Genomic DNA, 22,746 nt, shown 5'->3' on the forward strand with positions numbered 1-22,746 from the left:
CTGTATCTGCAGCTGTGTGGGCCGTGGGCAAACGCTGAGTTATGGAATTCTGCTGATTCGCTCGCTTCGATTTTTTGCGTAAAAACAAATTCCCAAAGAAATTGAAAACATCCAGACGCAGATTGAAAGCAAACGAGCGGCGTTGGACGATGGCAAACAGAGAGACCTGCGAAAAGGCACGAACAGTCTGGGAAAACCGCCCGAGGGATTGGCCAAATGTCACGCAACTTGCTGCCACATCTCGCGGTACCCGATTCTCGACTTCCGTTTTCCAACTACCGAATGGTGTTCAAACGGAAAGGCAAATCAGGACCATAAAGCCCCGGCCGACAATTGATTTATAATTACGCGCACCGGCAAGGACGACCGGAAGTGGGCCAACAAAAGCCGTTTGGGCGGATTTGCTCAATTAGCCAGCTCAAACTTGAAACCGAAACCGAAGCTGAGAGCCAAAAGGGCCAGAGATTCCGATTGGTTTGCCTTCTGGAAGCTACACCGAGAAAATACCCAAAAACAACTTAAATAATACAGAATATCTAAAAAACCTTAAGTCCTATTTGTACATCTGTTGCTTTTAAGTTTCTGTGAGAGATTTTAAAAAGGGGAAACATAATTATAATAAAATGTTTTGGCTCGAAGTTATAAGATGGGTAAACTAATATAATAATATTATATATAAATATATTTCATTTGTTCCTTTCCTTACAAAATTTATCAACAAAAAATGTAGAAAAAATATCATACCTATTTGTGCGTCTTTCTAACTACTTAGGAAAGAAAAACTATTTTTAAGGAATTTTTCACGCTGCAAGCTCCATGGCCCTTTCAGTTTTCACTTTAATTAAGCTGCACCTCCCTTTATTTTCCACGTTCCCTTCAACCTGTGGCACACGCGGCGTATGAGTGACCAGATATCCAGCTTTCGACGAAAATCTCCGCCTGCCCCCCCCCACTATGTAAAATATATGCAAATTGGTTTATTTTCATATGGCAGGCAAGCCTAAGGCTGTACCGCCCTCCGCACGTGGGTCCCCAGTCTGATAAATAAAAACACAGGAAGGTAAAACCAAATATGCAGATGCACTGGGGGATTGGTGGTGGCCATTGTCTAGACATAATTGGGAAACATCTCCGGGATCTGGTCAGTGGAACAAAGGAAGGTATTTGCTTTCCGAAAATTCCCTGAAACACACAGTTCTGTGCTGAAGTCGATAAACGTAATGAAAATGGTCTTAATTTCAAAAAGTTTGCCAGCATGTGCCAAGTAATTCCTAGAAAATCAGAAATTTTTAAAGTGGCCTCTGGGAAACCTGTTTCGTTAAGATTTGTTCTTAATTTTGTAAAAGAAAGGACTTAGTCTGCTTAAATTTTTGTTGATCCTGGGCCTGGTTTCCAAACACTATTTATAGTATTTTCTTTTGCACGATTGCTTTAAAGAAACCTTTTTCCTTTTCCTTTAAAATCTTTTATATTCAACTCAAGTACACGCTCTTAACATGAATTCATGGTACTCATGGTCTTTAAGCCATAACAAGATGTGTTTGAATAAACGCTTTACTTCACCACTTCAGCCTCGATATCTTTTATATTCATATCAAGTATACGCACTGATTTCCGATTTAGGGCATGATTCCCACATTATTAAAGAAACATAAGCAAAGTCACTGGAAGTAAGGGGGAGGGAAAACATCACAAAAAAAGGGAAAATTAAGGGGGATACATGCCGACAGACGAACAAACTCTTCTCCGAAAAACCCCTGAATAATTAAAATGTCTATGGCAACGCACATCTCATCCCGCATTTGAGGCCAGACACACAGCCATGATGATCCGATTGAAAGGCGGATGGGGCCAAGAAAGCTGCAAATCGAACACGCAGGTTTACATGCGCCTAATCCCGCTGTCAGCCGGATGGCCCAGGATTCCTCCCATCCTCCCATTCTCCAGTGCCACCTTGAAGGTCCTGTTCCTGTGCCGAACGGCCTCGGGCATGTCCGTTATTTTGTTTACAAGAAAGCATAAATCTCGGCTCCTGCGGCCGGAGTATGTGGAGCGTGGCATGTCTGTGTGCGGCCGAAAGGATTGCCGCTGCCGTGTGAAATGGAACATATCATCACATCCCCAGCTCACACATGTGTGGGGTTCCGGGTTAGGCTCATCCCGCCATCTCTGGGCGGCCCACCAAAAAAAAAGGACCCCGCATGAGTGCCTTGGGCTCGGAATCCAGGGGGTGAGTTGGTGGGCTAGTTGGTGGGTTGGCTGGGTGGCAAAAGCTTTGGTTTGCACGCGTCAACTGTAAAATCCTTTTGACATGCAGCCGGCTACTCTTTGGTCCGAGACTGGCCATAAAAAATGGGCTTTGCAAGCTGGGAATCCAATTATGAGGAATTTTAAACTACATATGTAGCGTGAACAGGACACTTAAAGTGGGCAAAAAGGGAAACCGAGCCAGAGCCCGGTTATTAGCGGATGTAGCCGTACATCCTGTGCGGTGGGCGAATGGGTGTGTGTGGGCAAGTTATTAAAAGGAAGCAAGTTCTGACAGGTCACAATCCGTCAAGGGCTCACCCAGCTGAGCTCCCCCACTGTATGAAAATTGACGTGAAATTTATACGGCATTCCCGGGCATTTGGGGCTGTGCCAGTTGAAGAAAAAATATAGCAACAATCCATAAAGTAAATGTAGCATTTAAACAAACAAACCGGGCGACATGAGAGTTAGAAGTGGGAGGTCCCACTGCCAGGAGCCAGGAGCTGTGACAAAACACTGGAGGGGAAGCCAAAACTGACAGTGACAACTGATGGGGAGCACAAGGAGCAGCGTTGATGATGCCGCCCGCCTGTCCCATCGCCCGCCTCCGAGTGGTAGGAAAAAATTGACATAAGCGGATATGTTACCCAGCGCCTTTCTGGGGAGCGGGCGTGGCACTGCCCCATATAGGCGGCGGCTGCATGAGCAGGGAGCGGATAAATTAATGCGATTTTTCATGTTGCATGCTTGAGTTTGATTTATGCAATTATATGTCTCTATATGTGGGTGCCGGAGCATGTGGACTCGCATCCCCGGACTGCGTGAGTGCGGGTGACAGACAACTTTTGTCAAATACGTCTAAAAGCAGTCATTTTTTATATTTGATATAAAGCGGAAATGCTAAGAACATTTCCGGTTCGTTACCCACGCGCAATGAGAGCTTAGTGGAACAGGTTGGTGTTTCGGGAATACCCTTGTCATACCCTGCAAATTGCTTGGGGGAATATGTTGTGATACGAAATATTATTGCATACATTTTTTACTTGGCTTGGCTTAAGAGAAACCTCATATTGGTTTTATTTTTTTCACTGTTTAAATAAATTTAAGATATTTTACTAGCTGGGGCTAAGAAATTTGCACATTTTCCAGTTAAACAATTTGTTGACCTATGAGTTTATATGTATTAAATAAAAGGATTAATATTAATATGTCTATGCCTTTATATTTAATTAAACAATATAAGCTTTATTTATGCTTTTAATATATATATAATAAAATGCAATTAAAAATGCTTCATTTTATGTTAATTGACTTTCTTAAAGACAATATTTTTTGAACATACATATCGGCATCAACAAAAATCCTGACAAATACCATTTTATTAAAAGGAACTATTTAGTAGGGAAGCAACTACTAAGGGTAGTGCATCAACAATCGAGTCTGGAACAAAGAGCCTGTCCCATGTTAATTTGTCATGATGCCACTTGCTTACTAGTTCTGCTTGTGGTCCACTCATCCGCCAGCCGGCCAGCCGGCCAGCCGGCCAGCCAGGAGTACTCATGCTGCACACGGAAATTACACAACAAATGGACTTTGGAAGCTGGTCCCGGCTGCGTGCTGCTGGAATCAGGAGAACAACCTGAAATCTGCTCAAATCCGATTAAATGCAAATGGCCCCGCAGCCCCCAAAGCACGAATCTATGTATGTACACACATCCAGGCCGCAGATTAGTTGCGTAAGTTATCAGTGGGGGGTTGAAGGAGAGCAGCCGCAGGAGGAGGAGCAGGAGCCGGAGCAGGAGGAGGTGGCCCAGGTGGCACCAGATTTGAGTGGTTGCACTGCAGCAATCGTCAGTCGGGCGAGCACTGCAGCAATTCCCAGTGGCCAAGCGGTTATACGACTAATTAATATTTCAATGGCCGATCCGGTTGCATGTCTCTGCGAGACTTTAAGCCATATCCAGGCGAAGTTTTCGAGAACTGCTGCTGCCAAATAGCTGAATAGCAGAATAGCTGAGCATGGCAACTCATTTCGGCCATTAATGGCCGTTGGTTGGCGGAGTCGGTGGTCGCTGGTCGGTAGTTGGGAATCGTGAGTCGCCGTTTCAAAGGAAACGACAGCCATTTCCATTTTTAGCTCCGCTTGGGAAAGCTAGCAACTGGCGCGCCAGCAAGGACTCTTTAAACTGGAGCTACACCAAATTGCTTGCTTGAAAATATGCGCTAACAAAAAAAAAAAAAATCGCAACATTCCCAGTATTTGAACATTGTCGCAAGGCATCAGCATCAGCATCAGGATTTTATGTAGCGCGTTTTCCTGGGCCACCCCACAAAAAATGAAAGAGAAGGCCACCAGACGACGGGGGGAAATAAAAACGCCACTTCCGTTTTATTTGCGCAAAATTAAATAAACCGAAATATGGCTGACCATATTGGCGCATAATGGGCAAAAATATTTTTTTCATTAATGTCCCATGCCCCGGCGGAGTAGATGGCAAAATAAATAAACAAGCGGAGCCAAAAAGGAAAGCCGAAAAGTAAAAGCTCCGGACGGCGACCAGCTTATTGTGTGTCAATATTTGGTTGACCGGGCCAACGGATTCACGGATTCAGTTTGGTGGCTAAGTGAGTGCCTGGCCAACGGGCAGGCGGAGGCGGAATAATAAAATCATTTTAATAGTTTCACTGTCCGCAGTTTGATCGGGCTTTATGGAGCTCAATGAAATTAAAATGACGGGTGGCTCCTTTAATGTTTTCAGCATTCTCTCATATCACGAATTCCCCGGCTTTGATCTCATTTAAATGCGTGTTTTATGGATTAAAAAAAAAAACGGACACTTTATATTTTCCGTACAATTTAATTTTAAATAATCAAAAAATCTCTTAATGTTGGTAAAGTGTATTATTAAATAAATATGTAGTAAATTACTGAATGAATAAATTAATATCTAAATTTATAAAGCCTTTTTTGGCTCTTTTCTAAGACCTCCAGGATGTTATAAAGCCATGAACATTTCTTAAATTACTATATTTACATAAAGCATATTCCTATATGCTGTTTTAAATATTATAGATTAAAATGACTTTATAAAATAGTTTACAGTCATTGGATTTGTAACACCTCTCATCGATTTCCCTTTCGTCAGCCGACAAGTGTCCCACTCAGACTTCTCCTCGCCGCCCAACGCCCAATCCACGCCCCCGACGTCCTCATCTCAAGGATAGTTAAGCCGCTTCAAAGCGATATTAGATGAAAATTTGTGTAAGTCGTAAAGAAAATGCCCATTGAACCGGAGTGTGAGACGATTGCCAATCGAATTTAATGCGAATTTCTTTTTAAAGTGCCAACAGCTGGGGACACACACAATCCCCCCTGCCTGAAGCCTTCTTTTGTCAACAGCGGGGTATTAGGAGGGGAATCCGCCCGAATCCCAGGCATCACCCACTCGGGAGCAACCCAGCGAGCCGCACTAATCAACACAATTACGGAGCAGTCGAAGGAAAACTTTTCTAATTGGATATGAAGACGCGCACATGCGTTTCTTTAAAGGAATTTCACTCCATCAGCCGAGGGTCCAAATATTGTGACAAGAAAATGGCTCGAGACAAGCATCTCGGGCTCCGCGCTGCTCCAAGTTCCAAGTTCCAACTCCAATTCCCATTTTAGGCATCGCATCGCATCTCCGCCGGCTGAAATGCTTTGACAAATTATTTTTAAGCCAATTTACAACTTGAGAAAAAGTATCAGGAAAACATATCACACCACACACACACACAAAGGGGCGTTAAGTTGGGTGGCTGGGCGTTGGGGGGTTGGGTGTTTGTGTAGGTAAAGCAAATATAATGCGAGGGATAAAAGTGTAAAGTTGACAACCCAGGCACATTACTCACCCGAGGTGCCAGCCATCCGGCCATCCTGGGGAGCGGGGGTGGCATTAAAATAACCAGCCAACCGATTCAACGTCAAGCTAGAGAGCCCTGAAATGAGCATGGCCAAGAGAAATGGTAATGCGGCCGGTCGAGAGGGCCCATCCTGCCATTCGGCTCCTCTCCGGGAGTGCCAACACTTCCTTGAGGGCCCGTGTTTGCGACTCCTTCATTTCGCACTACTTTGGAGCATTTTCTCAACGTCTCTCACTCGACAAAATGTCGACAGCGTCGGCGGAAACCATTAATTTTGTCACTTTCGGAAGTGTAAAGTGGCGAGCATGTGGGAGTCGCAGGCCGGGCCATTGACCAGGTCACCCAACTGACTGGGCAATAGTGAGAATCATGGCAGGGCAATTAAAGCCGGGCACCTGTGCACACACCCGTCCACGAGTCCATCTTGCCGCCTGACTTCCAAACAAGTTAATTGCACTGACCGCAGGCCACACGACACCTGATAACCGCGGAACCACAACAGTCGTATGTCAACTTAATAATTACAAATGCATAATTTAATAGTAACGAGTGATGAGGAATACCTGCTGGCACCAAACGATAGTCGAGTCAGTGAAAGATGCTTAGAAATAACGAGTGTTTAGAGGTGGTGGTTACAGAAGTAGTCATAGCCAGTTATCCCGATTGGCGGGCAGTTCAGTCTTCGATGACGCACATGATGTTGATGCCGCTCTTGCCCAGATTGACGCACTCTAGCGCCGACTCCTGATGCTGGCGCATGTAGATCAGGAACTGAATGATCACGTAGAACAGATTGTTCCTGTCGTGCACGCAATTGTGCAGCTCCTTGTCACTGATGAAGTTGAACTTGGGGTTGAGCTGGTTGCTGGTGGTCAAAATGGCGCAGTGGGCCTTGTTGTGCACGGCGTTCACCACGTCCTTGGTGGAGCGCTTCTCGTCGCGGATGAGCACGTAGCGGGAGTGGAAAGGTCGCCCGCCGCCCTGCGGCAACGGCATCAGTTGGCTGTCCAAGTACACGCAGAATAAATGGAACAATATCTGAAGAGTAAATAGGGTTATTAATAAAGAAAAAAGCAGTTTCCTAATTAACACTACTTACAGCTGCATCGGTGGGCAAGTGCTCGTCCCACTCCTGCCCATTGTGCGCTTTGCCCGAGTTCCAGCGGTAGTCGGCTATGCAGGAACCCTGTGCCAGTTCCTTAATGCGTTGCACCAGGTACTCCTGGTTGCTGAAGGTGTCCAGGAAGGGCAAAAGCATGGGCAGCATGGGAGCACAGGTCTGCACGAACTGCTGGTTCTCGGCTGTTTTGCGCAGCCTCTCTAGACTCACAGCTCCGATCCTTAGGTCAGACAGACCCCGCTGCCGGAACACGTCGTCCACATGGTTGATCTCCTTGACCAAACGCTGCAGTATGGTGGTGGAAATCCACTGCGAGAAGTTTAAAATTTAAAATTTTGTTAAAAAGCCAAAGCAGATTGCTTACAAATCTCAGGTTGGCCACGTATTGCGACAGTTTGTCAGTGGATATGCGCTTGATGACCTCCGAATTGCTGTCCCTGAACTGGAAGCCACCGAACTCCTCAATGGAGGTTGGAGCATTCTCCGTGGAAACAGCTGGCGCGGGCGACAACTGGTAGATGGTGGTTTTCAGCATGTAGGCCGCATTGTTGCAGTAGTTCCAGAAGGAGTTGGCCGAGCCCATGCTCTGGACGTTGGGTGCCTCTGAGCTGTCCACCATGCTGCGCTCGCGTTCTGCCTGCTTCATCATAGCGGGCAACTTTCTGATATCGGTTATGAAGTCATCTCGACGAACTTCCGCATACGGGGACATGTAGGTGGACTCGTTGCTCAGGTTGCTGGCATTTAGCGAGTTGTTCTGCACCATTGAGGAGTTGTAGGAGGTGTTGTGGTTCGTCTGCTGGGGCGTTCTTGTGGGACTGGGACTGCGGCGCATGGACTGCGAGCCCCAGCAGGAGTCCTCGAAAGAGGAGTGCCAATTAATGATGGGTATGTCGTCCTCCACATCGGTGTCGGGTTCGTAGCTCCGTGGTTTCTTCACGGCCCGGGCGCAGACTGTCCTAAAGGAGTTGTCTAGGAAAAATAAAGGGATTAGATGATATGGTACATAAAGGCTGGACTGCCTGGGGCCTGCTCACCTTCCTTGCCGTCCAGCAGGCACTTCTGGGTATCGGTTCCTATCACCTGGTCGCCGCCAAACCATAACCACAAATATTTGCCGAAACAGGCCACCGCGCTCAGGGCTATCATGCTGGTAATGGCGCACTCCGCCAGGAACCAGTAGGTCCGGTAGAAGGGTTGACACTCCTGCCACATGTCGAAGAGGAGCACCGCCAGGAGCACCACATTTATGGAGCACCACTTGAGGTAATGTCTCGCCTGGGCGCCTCTCAAGCGCAAGTCCAGGCTGCGCTGCACCACCGGATTCTTGTTCAACGGCGAGCTGTGGGGACTCGAGGGTTAGTTTTTCAAGTGGTTTGTGATTAACAACGCACTTACCAATTGCTCCTGGTGAAATTCATTGTCTGTAAGCGAGTATAAATATAAAATAATGTCAGTAAATGGCGAAAATGCCGGGAAATTGGCGCCTGTGGCTCAGTGTGACCGTAGAACAAAATACCGTCATGGTTAGTCTAAATATACCAAAAATATACCATTAAGATTTAACGTTTTTGTCACATAGGTGTCGCTCTTTGTGTTGTGTAGAAAAGTAGCGTAAAATGCATGTAAAGTTGTGTAGATATTTTATTTGAGCAGTGCTGCAGTTTTGGTTGGTTTTTGGCTATTTATTGCATGTAGCAGCCAAAAATAGACAAATTCCAACTGATAAGAAAAGTGGATCAACTTTTTAAAAAGGTTTTTAGAACCCTCAACAAAAGGGCTACATTTTGTATATATTATAACAAGTTTAAAAATAATCTGCTTTTAGTGGTTTTAAAAAGGGGCTAAAAGTTTTTTCTTAATTTTAAAACAATCATCTTTTTTTAAATTAAATTTTCCTTTAAATAAAAAAAAGTACTTTCTTCACTTGGGCTCGTCCGGGAATTGAACCCGGGACCTCTCGCACCCGAAGCGAGAATCATACCTCTAGACCAACGAGCCGGGTTGATCCGCGGGCAGCTAATCACTCAATATAAAACCCGAGGGAAAGTTATTGCCCAGTGTTCCGGCTATCAGATACCCCTTAATCTGTTAACCATTTTCAAAGAATAGGCTGGCGAGATTCCTTAACAATTTCTTATCGCTTTACAAGAGTGCTTATCCATTTGTCTGTTGCTGACGTCACTGGAGAGGCTTTATTTATCTGTAGTTTCTTAATAAGTGAAGTCGCATTTTTTGCGATTTCTACTGTGAGTAAGCTTGGGCTACGTAGGTTGTTTAGTCTTCACGCTGAGTCATAGCTCTCTGGCTAAAACACTTTTCGAACATGCAGACAAGCATGGCTAGATCTAGTCGGTTAATGAACTTTGTTAAGAATACAAATAGTTTATGAGGTGGGAAACTGTTTCTTCTTGATACTACCAACTTTTCAACGAATACAATATACCCTTTCTCTCCATGAAGAACGGGTATGAAAACGTGTCCCCAGCAGAGGGCTTCATTTTTGCAAGTTGCCTCGCGGTGTCAACATGGGGATATAGCTCAGTGGTAGAGCATTCGACTGCAGATCGAGAGGTCCCCGGTTCAAACCCGGGTGTCCCCTTGTTTTTTTACACTTTAATTGGATTTTCTCTGTTCTTTATTTTTTTAAATTTAAAAGAAAAATAACCACAATAAACAGGTTAAGCAATAATTCTGCTTAAAGAGTATTTGTTATTTTATTTTATTAATCCGCAATAAATCTATTTTCAGGGACTCTATCTAATCATAGGATACTGCCCTTCATTTACAGATAGATAATCATTTTAACTAGTTTTTTTTTAATTACTTTACTTATTCCACCGCCTCGCAAATATAATTTTCTTCTTCGCCACATTCGCTGTCATACATATTGCCATTATAGATATCCACACAGTGATCGCGGCCATGTAGGTTGTTGGGTTGGCCGCTCTTCCACTTGAGGAAGGCTGCGGTTTTGCCAGAGGCCACGGACACAAACTGTCCCTCCGTATTGACGTCTGTGAGGCCCAGCCAGTAGCTAGTACTCCCCTCCAGCTTTTTGACAATAGCATTAAACTCCGAATCATTCTGAATGGTCGCCAGGTGACCGCCCATCAGCCGGCAGGATTCTTCAGCAGCATTCCAGTTCCGACGATTGGCTTTTTCCACGTAAATTAATCTTTCGCCGATCCGTTGGAACAGGGGAGAAACACCAGGAACCTTGGCCTTTGACTTAGCTTCCAGCAGGTCCGTCAGTTGCTTCTCTATCCGATCGAGTTTTGTCTTTAAGTCAAGGGGCACAACATTTTTCCAGGAGGCTTCCCTTTTCTCCAGCGACTCCTTCAGCTTGAGTAGGTAATCCTTCAGAGCTTTCTGCTGATCCTCGATCCTAACCAACTTGGCCTGGGTCTCGTTCGGAGCACCGCAGCTGCTCCACTCGTTCTGATGGATAGCTATGTGATCGAGCATCGGTTTCAGTGCCTCCAGGCAGAACTTTCCACACTGATTTGGCGGATCGTGAAGTAGGCATACAGACCGTCCTGCTCCCTGACCTCTTGTCACGGTTCCACACAGACCCAATATGGGGATTGCCAGCGAAAAGTAAGTCGGGAACTTGAGCATCTTAGCAGCAAACAACCGAGACAAAGGCTTTCGAAGTACTGATTCCGGATTTGTTTTCTATCTTCAAAGAGCCCTGTAATAATGCCGATATCGTGGGATGCTATATGTATTTATCGCGAGCAAAGCGAATAAAGGGTGTCTGTCATAATTGAATATGCACTTGTAAGAGAAGATTTTAAAAGAGACAAATTTGTAGTTTAAAATACAAAAATCCACAATCACCAGATCCCTAAGGTTGAAAGAAAATAATAACTTTCTCATTTCATGTAATTTTAAAGTAATAGGTAATTATTTTTTGAATAAAAACATGTTTTTAACTTTATTATAATAACTTTATTTTATAATATTTCCTGATTTATAAACGTTTAGGATGAAAAGTACTCAAGCTTAGAGATCAGAACGAGTAACTCCCTGACCTTGGAACCCTCTTCACAGCTTGTCTTCTCCTTCTCCGCTTGCCGACGACTGAAGGTCCGACTCCCACGCCTACTCCAATGCCGGGAACGGGAGCCAGTTGCAGCAGGAGCGGATTACTGATCAGGGCGGCGGCGATGCCCAGGACGGTGGCACTGGCCAGCGGAATAAGGAAGCTCTTGGCCAGCAGGGCTTTGGGCGAAAGTTCCGGCGAGCCTTTGTGCGAGACGATCTCGTGGGAATCGATGGGATACGAGCTGTAGGAGTAGTCCACAGGTGGCCCAGGGTAGTGACCCGTCTCCGGTCGGGGTCTGTAAACATGGTACGGCACTCCCGCCTCTCCGCTGGAGGAGTAGCCGTGTCCAGGAGCTGGGCCTGGTTCGTAGCCGTGTCCATTAGAGGGTCCGTAGTCGTACTGATATGGATGACTATCATAGGCATAGCTTTTTCCAGCACTTCCACTGCCGTCATAGTGACCTTCATTGAGATAAAACGCATTGAAAATGTTGATAGTATTCATTTCATTGAGAAAGTGACCTCCAAAGAAGGAAAACATAATGAAAATGTGGATAATTTCTATTACAAATTGATTATTTACATTTCTTAAAAGAAAATATATGAGATAATTTTTGATAAATAAAAAAGTGTCATAACTTTCTAGTTATAAATACTAACTTATAAATATATAATTTAAGATTTATATTCTAGACTCACCCACGCTAATCCGGTCTTGAATATTTCCACCCAGCTTCCACTTCTCGTAGGCCTCGCTGAGATTCTCATGTAGGCTGCTAATGTGGGAACCACCATGTCCTCCTCCTCCCACTCCAGCTGGAGGCAGCGAGCTAATCGGCTTGGATATAAAGCCAGCTGCTGTGCTGTCCAGCTTGGAGGTCGTTGAGCCCGGTCCCCGGTAAAACTCCGGCGGAGGATCGTAGCTCTTGGCTGCTGCAGAGCCGAGGGGGTCCAACTTCACGATGGCCTGACGTTTCTGCGGCTGCATGGGCTTCCAGGACTCCGATTCCCTTGACTTATTCTGTGCCTGGGCGGCTGACACGGTTATAAAGAGACCGACAAAGAGGCCGAAGGCCGGGAGCAACTTCCCCTGGAGCGCGAACATTTCAACTGAGTGCGCCGCCTGCGGATCGGGGCACTATATAGGGGTCCAACCCACCGCCAGCAGACATGTCGTCACCTGGAGTGGGTGGCATTACAAGCGGTGGCGACAAATTGCAGTCAGACAATTTCAAGTCGCGGTTTCAAATCGCCGCTTGGCTGCTGGCATTGAGACGTCTGCAGTGCGTTTCGGCAGCGATTAGTGCCGCCAGCTTGGTGGGGACTCCTCGAGGTACTGCCGGGGAATTCTTTCCACACTCTTTCGTCAGGCATTTCATCAGGCGGCGGAGCAGGTGGGCCTGTAGTTGCCAATTTGTCCCTCTCGCGGCTTATTGAAATAAAGCGTGCGTACCCAAAAATTTGTAACCCCCGAAATTAGTGGAGTTATTCACGCCCCCAGCAAAAAAAAAATACACTGAAGTCACAATCTTCGCTTAATTAAATCATTTATCGCTGCCTCTTACAGCCGTGGGTGCTCAGCCAAGGGGAATGATCGGAGGTGAGGTCGAGAGGGTCGGGAAAAGTGAACTTTAGTACAGAAGAAAGTTCAGCCTATGGAAAACGCTTTGATGCGATTTTTAACAGAGTTGTTAAAAAAAAGTTGCGCAACGAGTTAGACCTTTCCATTCTCGGATAAGGGGTACTTACAACATCATCTAGAATCACAAAGTCTGAAAGATACTCGAAGGGAAATGTAGTATTTAATATTCCTTAATTAAATGTAAAACCTTCAATAACTCCAGAACATTATAGTTATATCATGGCAAAGTCATTATGGAAGTGTTACTTTTGTCCCAGGCTATAGGTGCTTCGCTTGCGATACAGTTCTGGCATATCCTCGGGATCGGAGTCGGATGCCGGTGGCGACGGCAGATTACCGTCCTTGTCGCCGAGCACCAAACGCTCCAGCATCTCCACCTGGACATTCAGGATGGCCATGAGCTTGAACATCCGCTCGCCGCGTCTCAGGTAGTCCGCATGCCGCTCCTCGTCGGAGATCCTTGGCCTTGACAACTTGTTTTTGTTTTCCTCCTCCTGCTCCTGCAGCTTCCGCTCCACATTCTGGGCCACGGTGCGTCCCCGAGGATGGTACTTCTTGCGCACGCATCGGAACCACCGGGCACACACATCCACGTACTCGATGCGCAGGAACTCCCAAAAGGTGATTTGCTTACGGCCCGTCTGCTCCTTCAAGTCCCTCCCCGTCTTATTGAAGTAATCGTAGATGACGGAGGCGAAGACGTTCATCAGGAGAATGGCCAGCAGGAAGACCAGCACCAGGTAAAGTATGATCCCCAGGATGCGGCCTCCGTGGAAGAAATCCGCAGGCTGGATGCCACCGCTAAAGCCCACCGAGTACCTAAGTTTAAATAGAGTAATTTAGATAAACGTGTTTTAAATTGAACTCTAGTTTGCTTATTATATTTAAGCTGAAAGATGTAATTTAATTTAACATTTTGACTACATTTTAATAGGTACTCTGAAATCATTTGCACTCAAGCAGTTTTAAAAGTAATGAACAAGAATATCCTATCAAAATCAAAATATATATCTATACCTACCTAAAACATTAATTTAATTGAGGTTTATAACATTATAAACTACCGAATGTTTAAAATCCCAATCAAGGAAAGTTGAAGATTCGTTACAAAAAGGTGAGAACCTGATGAGAGGAGATACCTACCACAGACAGGTGATAACGGCCTGGATGATGTGATGGAAGACCTCGGCATTGTTCCCATTCGGCACGGCCAGGGCGATGCCAATGCCCATGAGGAGCACCAGGATGATCACGGCCAGACTGGCCACGGCTCGCCAGGCGGAGAAGAGGGTATGGGTGAAGTGCTGGAAAACGGCGGCGAACTGCAGCACCTTCCACAGCCGCATGGTGGTGACGGCCACCAGGAATCCCTTAACGATGCCCAGCACCTGATGGAGGACCAGCGGACGCTGGAAGTCGAGGTACTGCCCCCTGGTGTTGGTCTCGATCAGCTCGGACAGATCGTCCGTCTCAATGTCTCGCATTATCGTCAGACCCAGCAGGAAGATGTTCAGTATGATAATCACTAGGTCCACCATGGTCCAGGCCTCGCGGATGGCGGCCCTGTCGTGCCAGATCTTGGAAAAAACCCCACGCCCGAACTGAATGACGAGGATGGCGTAAACGAACAGGACGAACAGCTCAAAGGCGCTCCTGGTCTCCACAGAGCCCAGCATCCTCACGGTGTCCACATGCGCCCGGGGAAGCTGGGTGCCAAACTGGGAGTTCTCCACTCGCAAAGTGATCACCGTGAAGGCATTCATATCGGCATTGTACATGGTGAAGTCGATGAACAGAGCCGAGGTGTTTTTATTCAGCCAACTGTAGGCTTTCAGGTATTCTATCTGCTTCAGGCAGTTTACCTAGAGGTAAACGAAATGTATAATACATATTTTATGTTGCAAGATATATTGCCAACCTTCGTACTCATCAGGAGAACTATGTAGCCTGCTAGTTCCGGGTACCTGAGCAAATAGCCCCAGTGATGGAAATTGAGCAGCAGGCCATTGAGAAAGGTGACCTCGAACTCGGCCGGTCGGAAGGGGTCGTAGATTCGCCAGAACTTCTCCGTGTAGTGCAGCCGTTGGTAGGGGAGGCGCCACTCGGGGGAGTACGTGGTGGTGTCCCACTCCGGCACACCCAGTCCATTGCGGGGGTTCACCGGACGCACCTGGCGCAAGCGAATCACCCCGATCTTCTGCCACTGCTCCATGGCCCACCAGCCCTCGTAACCATACAGGTTTGGCGTAAAAAAGGCTTCGACCATGGTTATCCTGAGGTAAAAGTGGATCTAGGATGGATAGGTTGAATTTGGGATTAACAGAAGATTTTAAGGCGACAATTTGGTTCAAGATCTTTGAGTTCGAAGAGTTAAAATGTATTTCCAGGGGTCATTAAATTTATTTTACTTTATACATTTACTTGGGAGTGACTTCCCCAAAGAGCCTCACTTACCTGGTAGATGAAATAAACCTGCGACAGGCCAAAGGTGTACGAGGTATTGTCCATGAAGAGCCGCTGCATGTTGTTGGTATTGTAGTAGAGGCACTGGTCCTCCTGCATCACCACCACCACCATGAGGGCAATGAAATAGGACCCGTAGAGCAACAGGTCCCCGGCAATGTGCTTGTACCTCCGATTCAGTTGCTCGTTCTGGTGCCTCTCGGTGATTAGGAGCTCGGAGCGCAGACTGCGCAGTCGGACCTTCAAATAGGCGATGTGGTTCGGCTTGGGTATGCCCTTCTCCGCCTTGTAGGGCTGATCCTCGTCCGGCCAAGTGGCATAGTCGATGGCCATCACAAGGAACCGGATGGGCTCGTAGATGAGGTACTGGCAAAAGAACACCATTACGATGGTCACCATCATGGTCTTATATCTCTGGGGCTCGTGAAGGAACCCCGAGAAGACTGAGATCAGGGTGAAGCACACGAACAACACCACCGTAGTCACGACGAAACATGCCAAGTCCTTGGGTTTGATATTTTTAAAGACCATTTTAATAGATTACTTTTTTAGAACAGTATGGAATCTTCTATTCTACGCTTCTGACATAAAAGTCATCGCTGAGTTTGACTATTTGAAACAAAATAATATAACTTATGTTATTAAAAATGCCTTTACGGAGTTGAAGTATCCCCTGCCCTTCCCCATTGAAATCCACCCTCATTCATAATACTTTCAACGTATTTGTATTTAATTTTGATAGTTGCCATTTGGTAGGTATTCATGTATATTTAAGTATAAATGTATATGCACAATTCATTAACTTAGTTAACGTTTCTAAATTAAAGCGGAATGCCTCGAAAAGGTCCTCTTGTATACTTGGAAACTAGGTGCTAGGTGATTATTTGACTATAGACACACTGATATAATGCGTATAATACTGGCTGATCGAGACGGCGATCCGGATCGCATGTCATCGGGATCCATTATCCATTTTGACGGGCGAGCGCTTTCATACATTTTCGGAATTGACTTTCGGTGGCCCGGGACCGGGAGATTACTCCGGACAACCTAATGCGACATGGACACTGAGAACGGAGCCCCTTCGCAGGGGCAACACACATGCTAAGTACGATTAGATACAGGTGGATTATTAAGTCGGGCTAAGTGTTCCTGCTTCGCTTCTGTGCCGGCTTAGTTGCCGGTCAGCTGGGAGCGCTTGCCCCAGCCGCCGTGCAGCTTCTGCCACTGGTCGCGCTTGCCCCACATGCCCTTGAGGTTGTTCCAGGTTGGTTCGCGCTTGCCCCAGGCGCCCCTGAACTTGTTCCAGCCCTGCGCCTGCCGCCTCTTGCCCCAGGCCACGTTCATGCTCTTCCAGGCCCGCTTCTCCACATCCGGTTCGCCTCCCAGCTCATCCAAGTCCTCACCAGACTGCGATGGCTGTTGCTGCTGCTGCTGCTGCTGCGGTGATGCCTGTCCACTGGCCAGCCTCTCGAAGGTCTCCCAATCGATGGTGTTGGTGCCATCTGTAATCACCAGCGGCACAAAGTGTCCCGTCATGTAGATGTCCGGATCTCCCGAATCTCCGCCGGATGAGCGCTTGCCCCACGAACTCTGCAGCGACTGCCAGGCGCGCTTGTTGTTGCCATACAGGTCACTCTCGCTAAGTTGATCCAGCACCACCTGCTCGGAGAGGCCGCCGCCGCCTGGTTCATTGGAGGCGGGACTGGCGGCACTGCCACTAACCACCAAACTGCCGCAGGCGCTGCCCAGGACGAGGAGCACCAGCAAAAAGCCATAGCTTCTCCGCGTCTTCGTGTGAGCCATCACTGTGCAGGAGGGAAAATCAAAGGTGGAAAATTAGTCAGTGGAAGCGCAAATTAAGGCTGCTGTTTCGGTAGTGCACTGCCAGAAAAATCATTGCTCAGATTAAGAGGGGAGATTAAAGGTTTAAATGTTTTTTTAACGATAAAATCTAGGAACGAAAAATATTTTTATTTATTTAGCATAGTAAAACCTTAGTAAAACTCTCAATTTTAAACCAATTGCTTATAACCTTACGACATTTTCTTTTCTTATAGGTCTACAGCTCAGAATGAAATACTTTTTATGTTTAATCTAAAAATACTTTTTAACAGATATATTAGTTAAGCTTAAAGATATTTATAAAATTATTCTATTACAACAAATTTAATGTGATTAAAAAACTTTAATTAATGATAGCATTAAAGGTAAATTAAATTTTAAAGGAGATTAAAAAATAAATTAGACATGATTCCTTTTTGCAAAAAATAAATTATGAATAAAAGGAAAAACAGTTTAGAAAACCTAAAAAAAAATCCTAGCCTAATTGCTTCCAGTGGAGAGGTGTAAATATGAATGAATAAATGCCGGCGAACGACTGATCCTGAGGAGGCGGCCCAACCGCACTCGCGGAATGCTCAATTAAGCCGCTGCCGACGGCACTCGACTGCTCCCTGGGGGTCCTGGGGCAAGTCCCGGGAAGTCCCGGGGAGTCCTGGAGCGAGTGCTGCGGCCACCATTTCCGCCCGCGCCCCTGAATTACAGAAACACGCGCAGGAACAACAGCGCGGGCAACAAGCGTAGCGATTTAGCTAAATAACCTCTCTAATTGAAAGCGGTGGGGGCCGCCGAGTGGGCCCGGATGGGTGGCCCACCTCCGCGGGGATAACTGAGGTCATGCCGTCTGTCGACCGCTGCGTTAAAAGGCAGCAGCGCATAACAGTTACAATTTATGGCCTATTAATGTCCCCTTCGGAGGTAGCCGCCAGCGGGGGTTTGCCAGGGGGCTGTGCCCGTAGGCATTCCAGGAGGCCCCGTGGAATGCGAGTAGGCCAAACAATGGGGAGTAGGCAGAGTCTTGGGGATGGGGAGCAAAAAGCCAACGCAGCGGATGATGGGCAGCTCAAGCTGGAATCCCAGTCGATAATGATGCCTTAAAACGTTAATATGCTGCCCCACAGTCAAGATTATGGCTGTGTTTACGCATCGGCCTAAGTGCCTTGCGATTGCACTTGCGGCCTCTCGACAGACTAGACAAATGCCGGAGGAAAATTCACGGAAAATTCCCCGAGTGTGTGGGTGTGGAAGAGCAGCGCTTGTTTGCATTTCCTGCCAAAGTAGTTTTTCCCATGCGTTCGCATGAGCAGCGCAACCAAGTTGATTTGCATACATGCTGCCATTAGCCGTCAACAAAGCCAAAGCCTGCTTAAAGGACACTCCAAAGGAAGCGAAATTATGTTTTCATTATTGTCAATCTTCTGAGACACAATAAATCCCCCTTAAAATTTGCATATATTTAAATTTATAATGTACGTCTCCGACGAGTAATTTATTATTATTATAGGAAACACATACAAAATTGACTAACAATATTGTTCACTTTTTTAATGATCTCTTTAGCATCAACATATTATATTAATGGACTTTTATTGGAATATTACATTTAAGCTTCTCCAAATTATAATTCTAGAGATTTTGTAATTACTATACTTCTAGTTATAGTTCCAAGCTAAACGACTATTTAATTTATTTAGTAAATTGTTTAGGATACTTCTAATAAATTATGGAAAAATCACAGATCATTTCAAATACTAAAATATATTTTTTAACGGAGCAAGAAAACAATTTGATTTCCCTTTTTAAAAATCAAAGAGATGAAGATAAATTTATAAGTAATACATAGAAATAATAATCAAATCTTTAGCTTATAAATATTGTTATTAAATTATAATTGCTGATATAGTGTAATTCAAAATGGGCCTAGAAAAGCATCTCCAACTATCCCTAATGAGCAAATCTAACCCTAACTGCCCACTTCCATTTGAATTAGCCCATTAATAATCCCAGTCAGATTTTTTGGTAATAGCAACTCAGCAGCGGCTGGTAGGCGCCACCATGGAAGTCATCAGCCGGGAATCAAGTATTCAGAGCCCGCCCAGCCGGATCTCAAAATGGTATCTTATCTGTGCGCTCGCCTGATTAAATGATGTTGCCAGCCGCCCGCTTGGATTGCACGACTAATTGAGAAGCGCCGGCGGTGGACGAAGGTCCAACCCGTTGGACACGGATACGGATGCGGATGCGGATACGGATATGTCCCCTGGCTCCTGCTGACTCCCGACTCCTGACTGACTGTCCGAGTGCGGAGTTGGCCGCTTTTTTCCAGCTTAGCTTGGACTTAATTTGTGCGCTTGTCGTTGATTGATTGACGCCGCCCAGATGAAAGTTTTAGCGGCTTTGCGCCAAATTACAATATATAGCCACCGCGATGATAGAGCACGCATCGAATTTTATGACCCCCGCTGCTGTTGGGACAGGAGCGAGGCAAACGTGCCGGGTCAACTTGTAATTGAAATTAACTGAAAATATTTATGGCCCTTGTGGCTGACGTTGCCTCGAATTTGTTAGTTGAGGCGCTCTAGTCCATTATTAATTTGCCAGCCAGTTGCAGAATAATTCATGTGGTCTCGGGAGAGCAGATCCCGGCCTGCTTGTAGCGCCTCCTTCAAGTGTGGCAAACACGGTTTCGCGCCAAAATTAAACAGCTCGCTGCAAATCGAATTTGCCTGCTCTTCTATTTTTTGCGTGTCTCGATAAATAGCTAGGGTAAACATTTGCCAAAGGATGGCATTTGCCAATAAGTATTTTGTTTAAATAGGTTCCTGCCGGCACCCACGCTCTGGGACTCGCAGCCCCTTTGCCTCCCGATTTGAATCGAGATCTTCTCGGGTACATGGACATTAACGAAAATTCTTAGATAAACAAAATATCCGCAAAAGAGTAAATATACGGCTCGTCTCAAGCAGGTTAGCCGTGGGTGTGCTCCTTTCCCTTTGCTTTGCCAAGGAGTTGTGCATAATTTGGCCAAGTAAAATAAAATGCTGTTGAGCCCCCGGAATTTTTAACACAACGTTTTAAAAATGAAAACGTAATTTTTCGCTATTTATGGCAGTAATCGCTTCGTTGGGTTTTAATGAATTTTTAGGGAGAGCTAGTTTTTTCGCTTTACAAAAATTGTGCTTAAAATGTCGACATAAGTACTAAATAATAGATTAACTTATACGCACAAAAGCCGATTAGAACTAAATTTGTATTTTTTCTGGAAATTATTTTTCTCCTGCAACAAACAAATTCAACATTTTCAAGGCAGGCTTTGTTATTTTACGAAAACTGAAATATTAAATTAGATTTGTTGAACTTTTCCATGTGCAAGGCTCAACGATGTTTGTTTTCCAATAATATATTAATTCATTATTACTTTTTTCCCTACTTTTTTAAAATATTTTACATTTATTACATTTTTTGAGATCAACTAAATATGCTCGCCCCTCGGTACTCATAACATACTTGAGACAAATAATTTTTTAGAGTGAAAGAAAATTCTGTAAGCTACCATTTAAAAGCAAGGATTTCTTAATCATTTCAACTTTATAAATCATTAAGTAATAAATATAAACGGCTTCAAAGAGTGTTAAAGCCTACATAGAAAATCTAAGCCTGCAAGCAGCGGAATTCATAGCTATTTGCTTTGGTATTTTCGTTTACAACTAGAAAACGTAACCACACGAATTGACTTTGGAAATTGGTTTTCCATCTCACACAATCGAATTACGAACATATTGAACATTGAATCGACCACTCACCTGCGTGTATTTTAGAATACCTTTTCCGAGCGTTTTATTTGGCTGGCCGGCGGAAACTGGGGGCAAGGTTTTTGAATGTTATTTCGAGTTTTGCGGTCACTCTTTTATGCAATTTTTTTCCACATGAAATACCGTCTATAATTGAATTTATGATGGCGACTGAGATTCAATTAGCGCTCTCACTTGACCGGTGTGAAAGTGATTTTTTGTGGAGCGAGCAGCCGGGTGTTCTGGTGGTCCTGGCTGTGCACAAACCTGTTGATCGAATGCTAATGATAGGCCAACCGGCGCGGCGCTCGCTTATAAATCAAAACGGAAACGAACCGCCGCCCGAAGGCGAATACATGTGTCCACGAACCGCTCCTCGTGTGCGGGTGTGCGGTGGTGTGTGCGGGTGTGTGTGTGTGCGGTGACAGGACTGCCGGCTGCGCACGCACACAATGGCAGGGGGATATGGATATCCGCTTGTCGCCGCTTGTGCAACGGAAGTGGCCGAAAAGTGTGTTGCCTACTTAGCAGGGCAAGAGCTGGTGTGGGTGAGTGTGTGTGTTAGAGTGGGGCGATTGAAGGGAAGCCCCTAGTTTAGGGCACACATGCGCGATTGTTTGCCCTGGCGCCCACGGAGTCCACACACCCCCACAACCGACGAGCCACTGCCGATCCCCTGGGGCAAAGGAAAAAGCGAGCCTTGGACTCATTCAAATTCAGGTACACGCTCTCCCCGGGGCATTTAAAATTAAACACACTCCACACACTTACAAGGCAGCATATTGCATATTGCATTTCTTTGTCGCCGGGTGGCAATTGACCGAGCACAAATACGATTCCCGCCACTTACCATCCACTTACCTTCACATGCGACACCCCGGCAGGAGGACCTAAGCATCCGGACGAGAACCCTTTTAGTGCTTCATGAATATTTATGGCGACACAGCGCCTCCTCGCTCCGTTTTGTGGCTAAAAAACGAGGCGAAGAGGAGCTTCTTCAATTACAAGAGTCGCCACGAAGATGTCAGCGGTTGTGAGCCTTGTATCTGTATCTTTGGCATCGCCTCCTGTGTGTGCGGGGCACATCAACAGGTTTTCATTTGCGGCCATTTGATGGGGAGCCGCATAAACGATGATGGGAATATTTATGACACTCTCTGCCGGTGCGTATAATGAATGGCCCAGGAGGACCCCTCGCCCATTGCAGCCCCCGCCCATGCGGGCGATAAGCTACGTAGTTACTAATTGATTTGCCCACTGATAAATCGCTGTCGACTCTCAACGCCGGTGACAGCTACATGTGTCCGAGCCCCCGCAGCACGGAGAAAAGAATGGATCGATTATGTTATGATTTTTGTATAAAGGAAAATGTTGAATAAAAAATCCTCTTGTACATGCATAAAAATAAAGAAAATTTTATAGTACAGTTCACAGACTTTGGGAATATTACATGAAATTTAATCAATTTTGATTTATTTTGTATATTAATTAATTTTGTAAACCTAAATTTTTCAACAGAAATGAAAAAAAAGAGTGCATTTAAAATACAAACTAATATTGTAATTTGAACTAATTTTTTGCATATTGTTTTTACATTCACAACTAACCAACAGATGGCGTTTTAAATTTCTCCCAGTGCACTTGACTGCAGCAGCAGCAGCTACAGAAGCAGCCAACGATTGTAA

At 45.6% G+C, this 22,746-nt stretch overlaps 5 protein-coding genes and 2 non-coding genes across 7 annotated transcripts; 1 reads left to right on the forward strand and 6 right to left on the reverse strand.

Annotated features, from left to right (window-relative positions):
• Window positions 1-6,662: 6,662 nt before the first annotated feature.
• Window positions 6,663-8,769, reverse strand: LOC108035608 (transmembrane protein 209). Its single transcript, XM_017111293.3, has 5 exons — window positions 8,672-8,769; window positions 8,311-8,615; window positions 7,638-8,245; window positions 7,253-7,582; window positions 6,663-7,191 (listed from the first exon to the last, which is right to left on the reverse strand). Exons 1-5 carry the CDS (start codon window positions 8,692-8,694, stop codon window positions 6,829-6,831), a joined length of 1,629 nt encoding a protein of 542 aa, XP_016966782.1. The 5' UTR covers window positions 8,695-8,769; the 3' UTR covers window positions 6,663-6,828.
• Window positions 8,770-9,202: 433 nt separating this feature from the next.
• On the reverse strand, window positions 9,203-9,274 carry Trnap-cgg (transfer RNA proline (anticodon CGG)). Its single transcript has one exon. It is a non-coding gene; the product is annotated as a tRNA-Pro (tRNA).
• A 529-nt stretch (window positions 9,275-9,803) lies between these two features.
• On the forward strand, window positions 9,804-9,875 carry Trnac-gca (transfer RNA cysteine (anticodon GCA)). Its single transcript has one exon. It is a non-coding gene; the product is annotated as a tRNA-Cys (tRNA).
• A 73-nt stretch (window positions 9,876-9,948) lies between these two features.
• Window positions 9,949-10,919, reverse strand: LOC108034674 (accessory gland protein Acp29AB-like). The gene has a single exon (XM_017109615.3). The coding sequence runs from the start codon at window positions 10,892-10,894 to the stop codon at window positions 10,106-10,108; it is 789 nt and encodes a 262-aa protein (XP_016965104.1). The 5' UTR covers window positions 10,895-10,919; the 3' UTR covers window positions 9,949-10,105.
• Window positions 10,920-11,204: 285 nt separating this feature from the next.
• Window positions 11,205-12,428, reverse strand: LOC108034700 (uncharacterized). The gene is made up of 2 exons (XM_017109641.2): window positions 12,023-12,428; window positions 11,205-11,785 (listed from the first exon to the last, which is right to left on the reverse strand). Exons 1-2 carry the CDS (start codon window positions 12,426-12,428, stop codon window positions 11,289-11,291), a joined length of 903 nt encoding a protein of 300 aa, XP_016965130.1. The 3' UTR covers window positions 11,205-11,288.
• A 675-nt stretch (window positions 12,429-13,103) lies between these two features.
• LOC108034619 (polycystin-2) lies at window positions 13,104-16,001 on the reverse strand. Its single transcript, XM_017109555.2, has 4 exons — window positions 15,420-16,001; window positions 14,884-15,255; window positions 14,109-14,827; window positions 13,104-13,784 (listed from the first exon to the last, which is right to left on the reverse strand). Exons 1-4 carry the CDS (start codon window positions 15,957-15,959, stop codon window positions 13,208-13,210), a joined length of 2,208 nt encoding a protein of 735 aa, XP_016965044.1. The 5' UTR covers window positions 15,960-16,001; the 3' UTR covers window positions 13,104-13,207.
• Window positions 16,002-16,130: 129 nt separating this feature from the next.
• On the reverse strand, window positions 16,131-21,334 carry LOC108034550 (allatostatins MIP). Its single transcript, XM_017109477.3, has 2 exons — window positions 21,074-21,334; window positions 16,131-17,236 (listed from the first exon to the last, which is right to left on the reverse strand). The coding sequence occupies exon 2, from the start codon at window positions 17,232-17,234 to the stop codon at window positions 16,602-16,604; it is 633 nt and encodes a 210-aa protein (XP_016964966.1). The 5' UTR covers window positions 17,235-17,236; window positions 21,074-21,334; the 3' UTR covers window positions 16,131-16,601.
• Window positions 21,335-22,746: the final 1,412 nt, after the last annotated feature.

The sequence above is a fragment of the Drosophila biarmipes genome, chromosome 3L, assembly GCF_025231255.1.
Source record: "Drosophila biarmipes strain raj3 chromosome 3L, RU_DBia_V1.1, whole genome shotgun sequence".
Lineage (NCBI taxonomy): Eukaryota > Metazoa > Arthropoda > Insecta > Diptera > Drosophilidae > Drosophila > Drosophila biarmipes.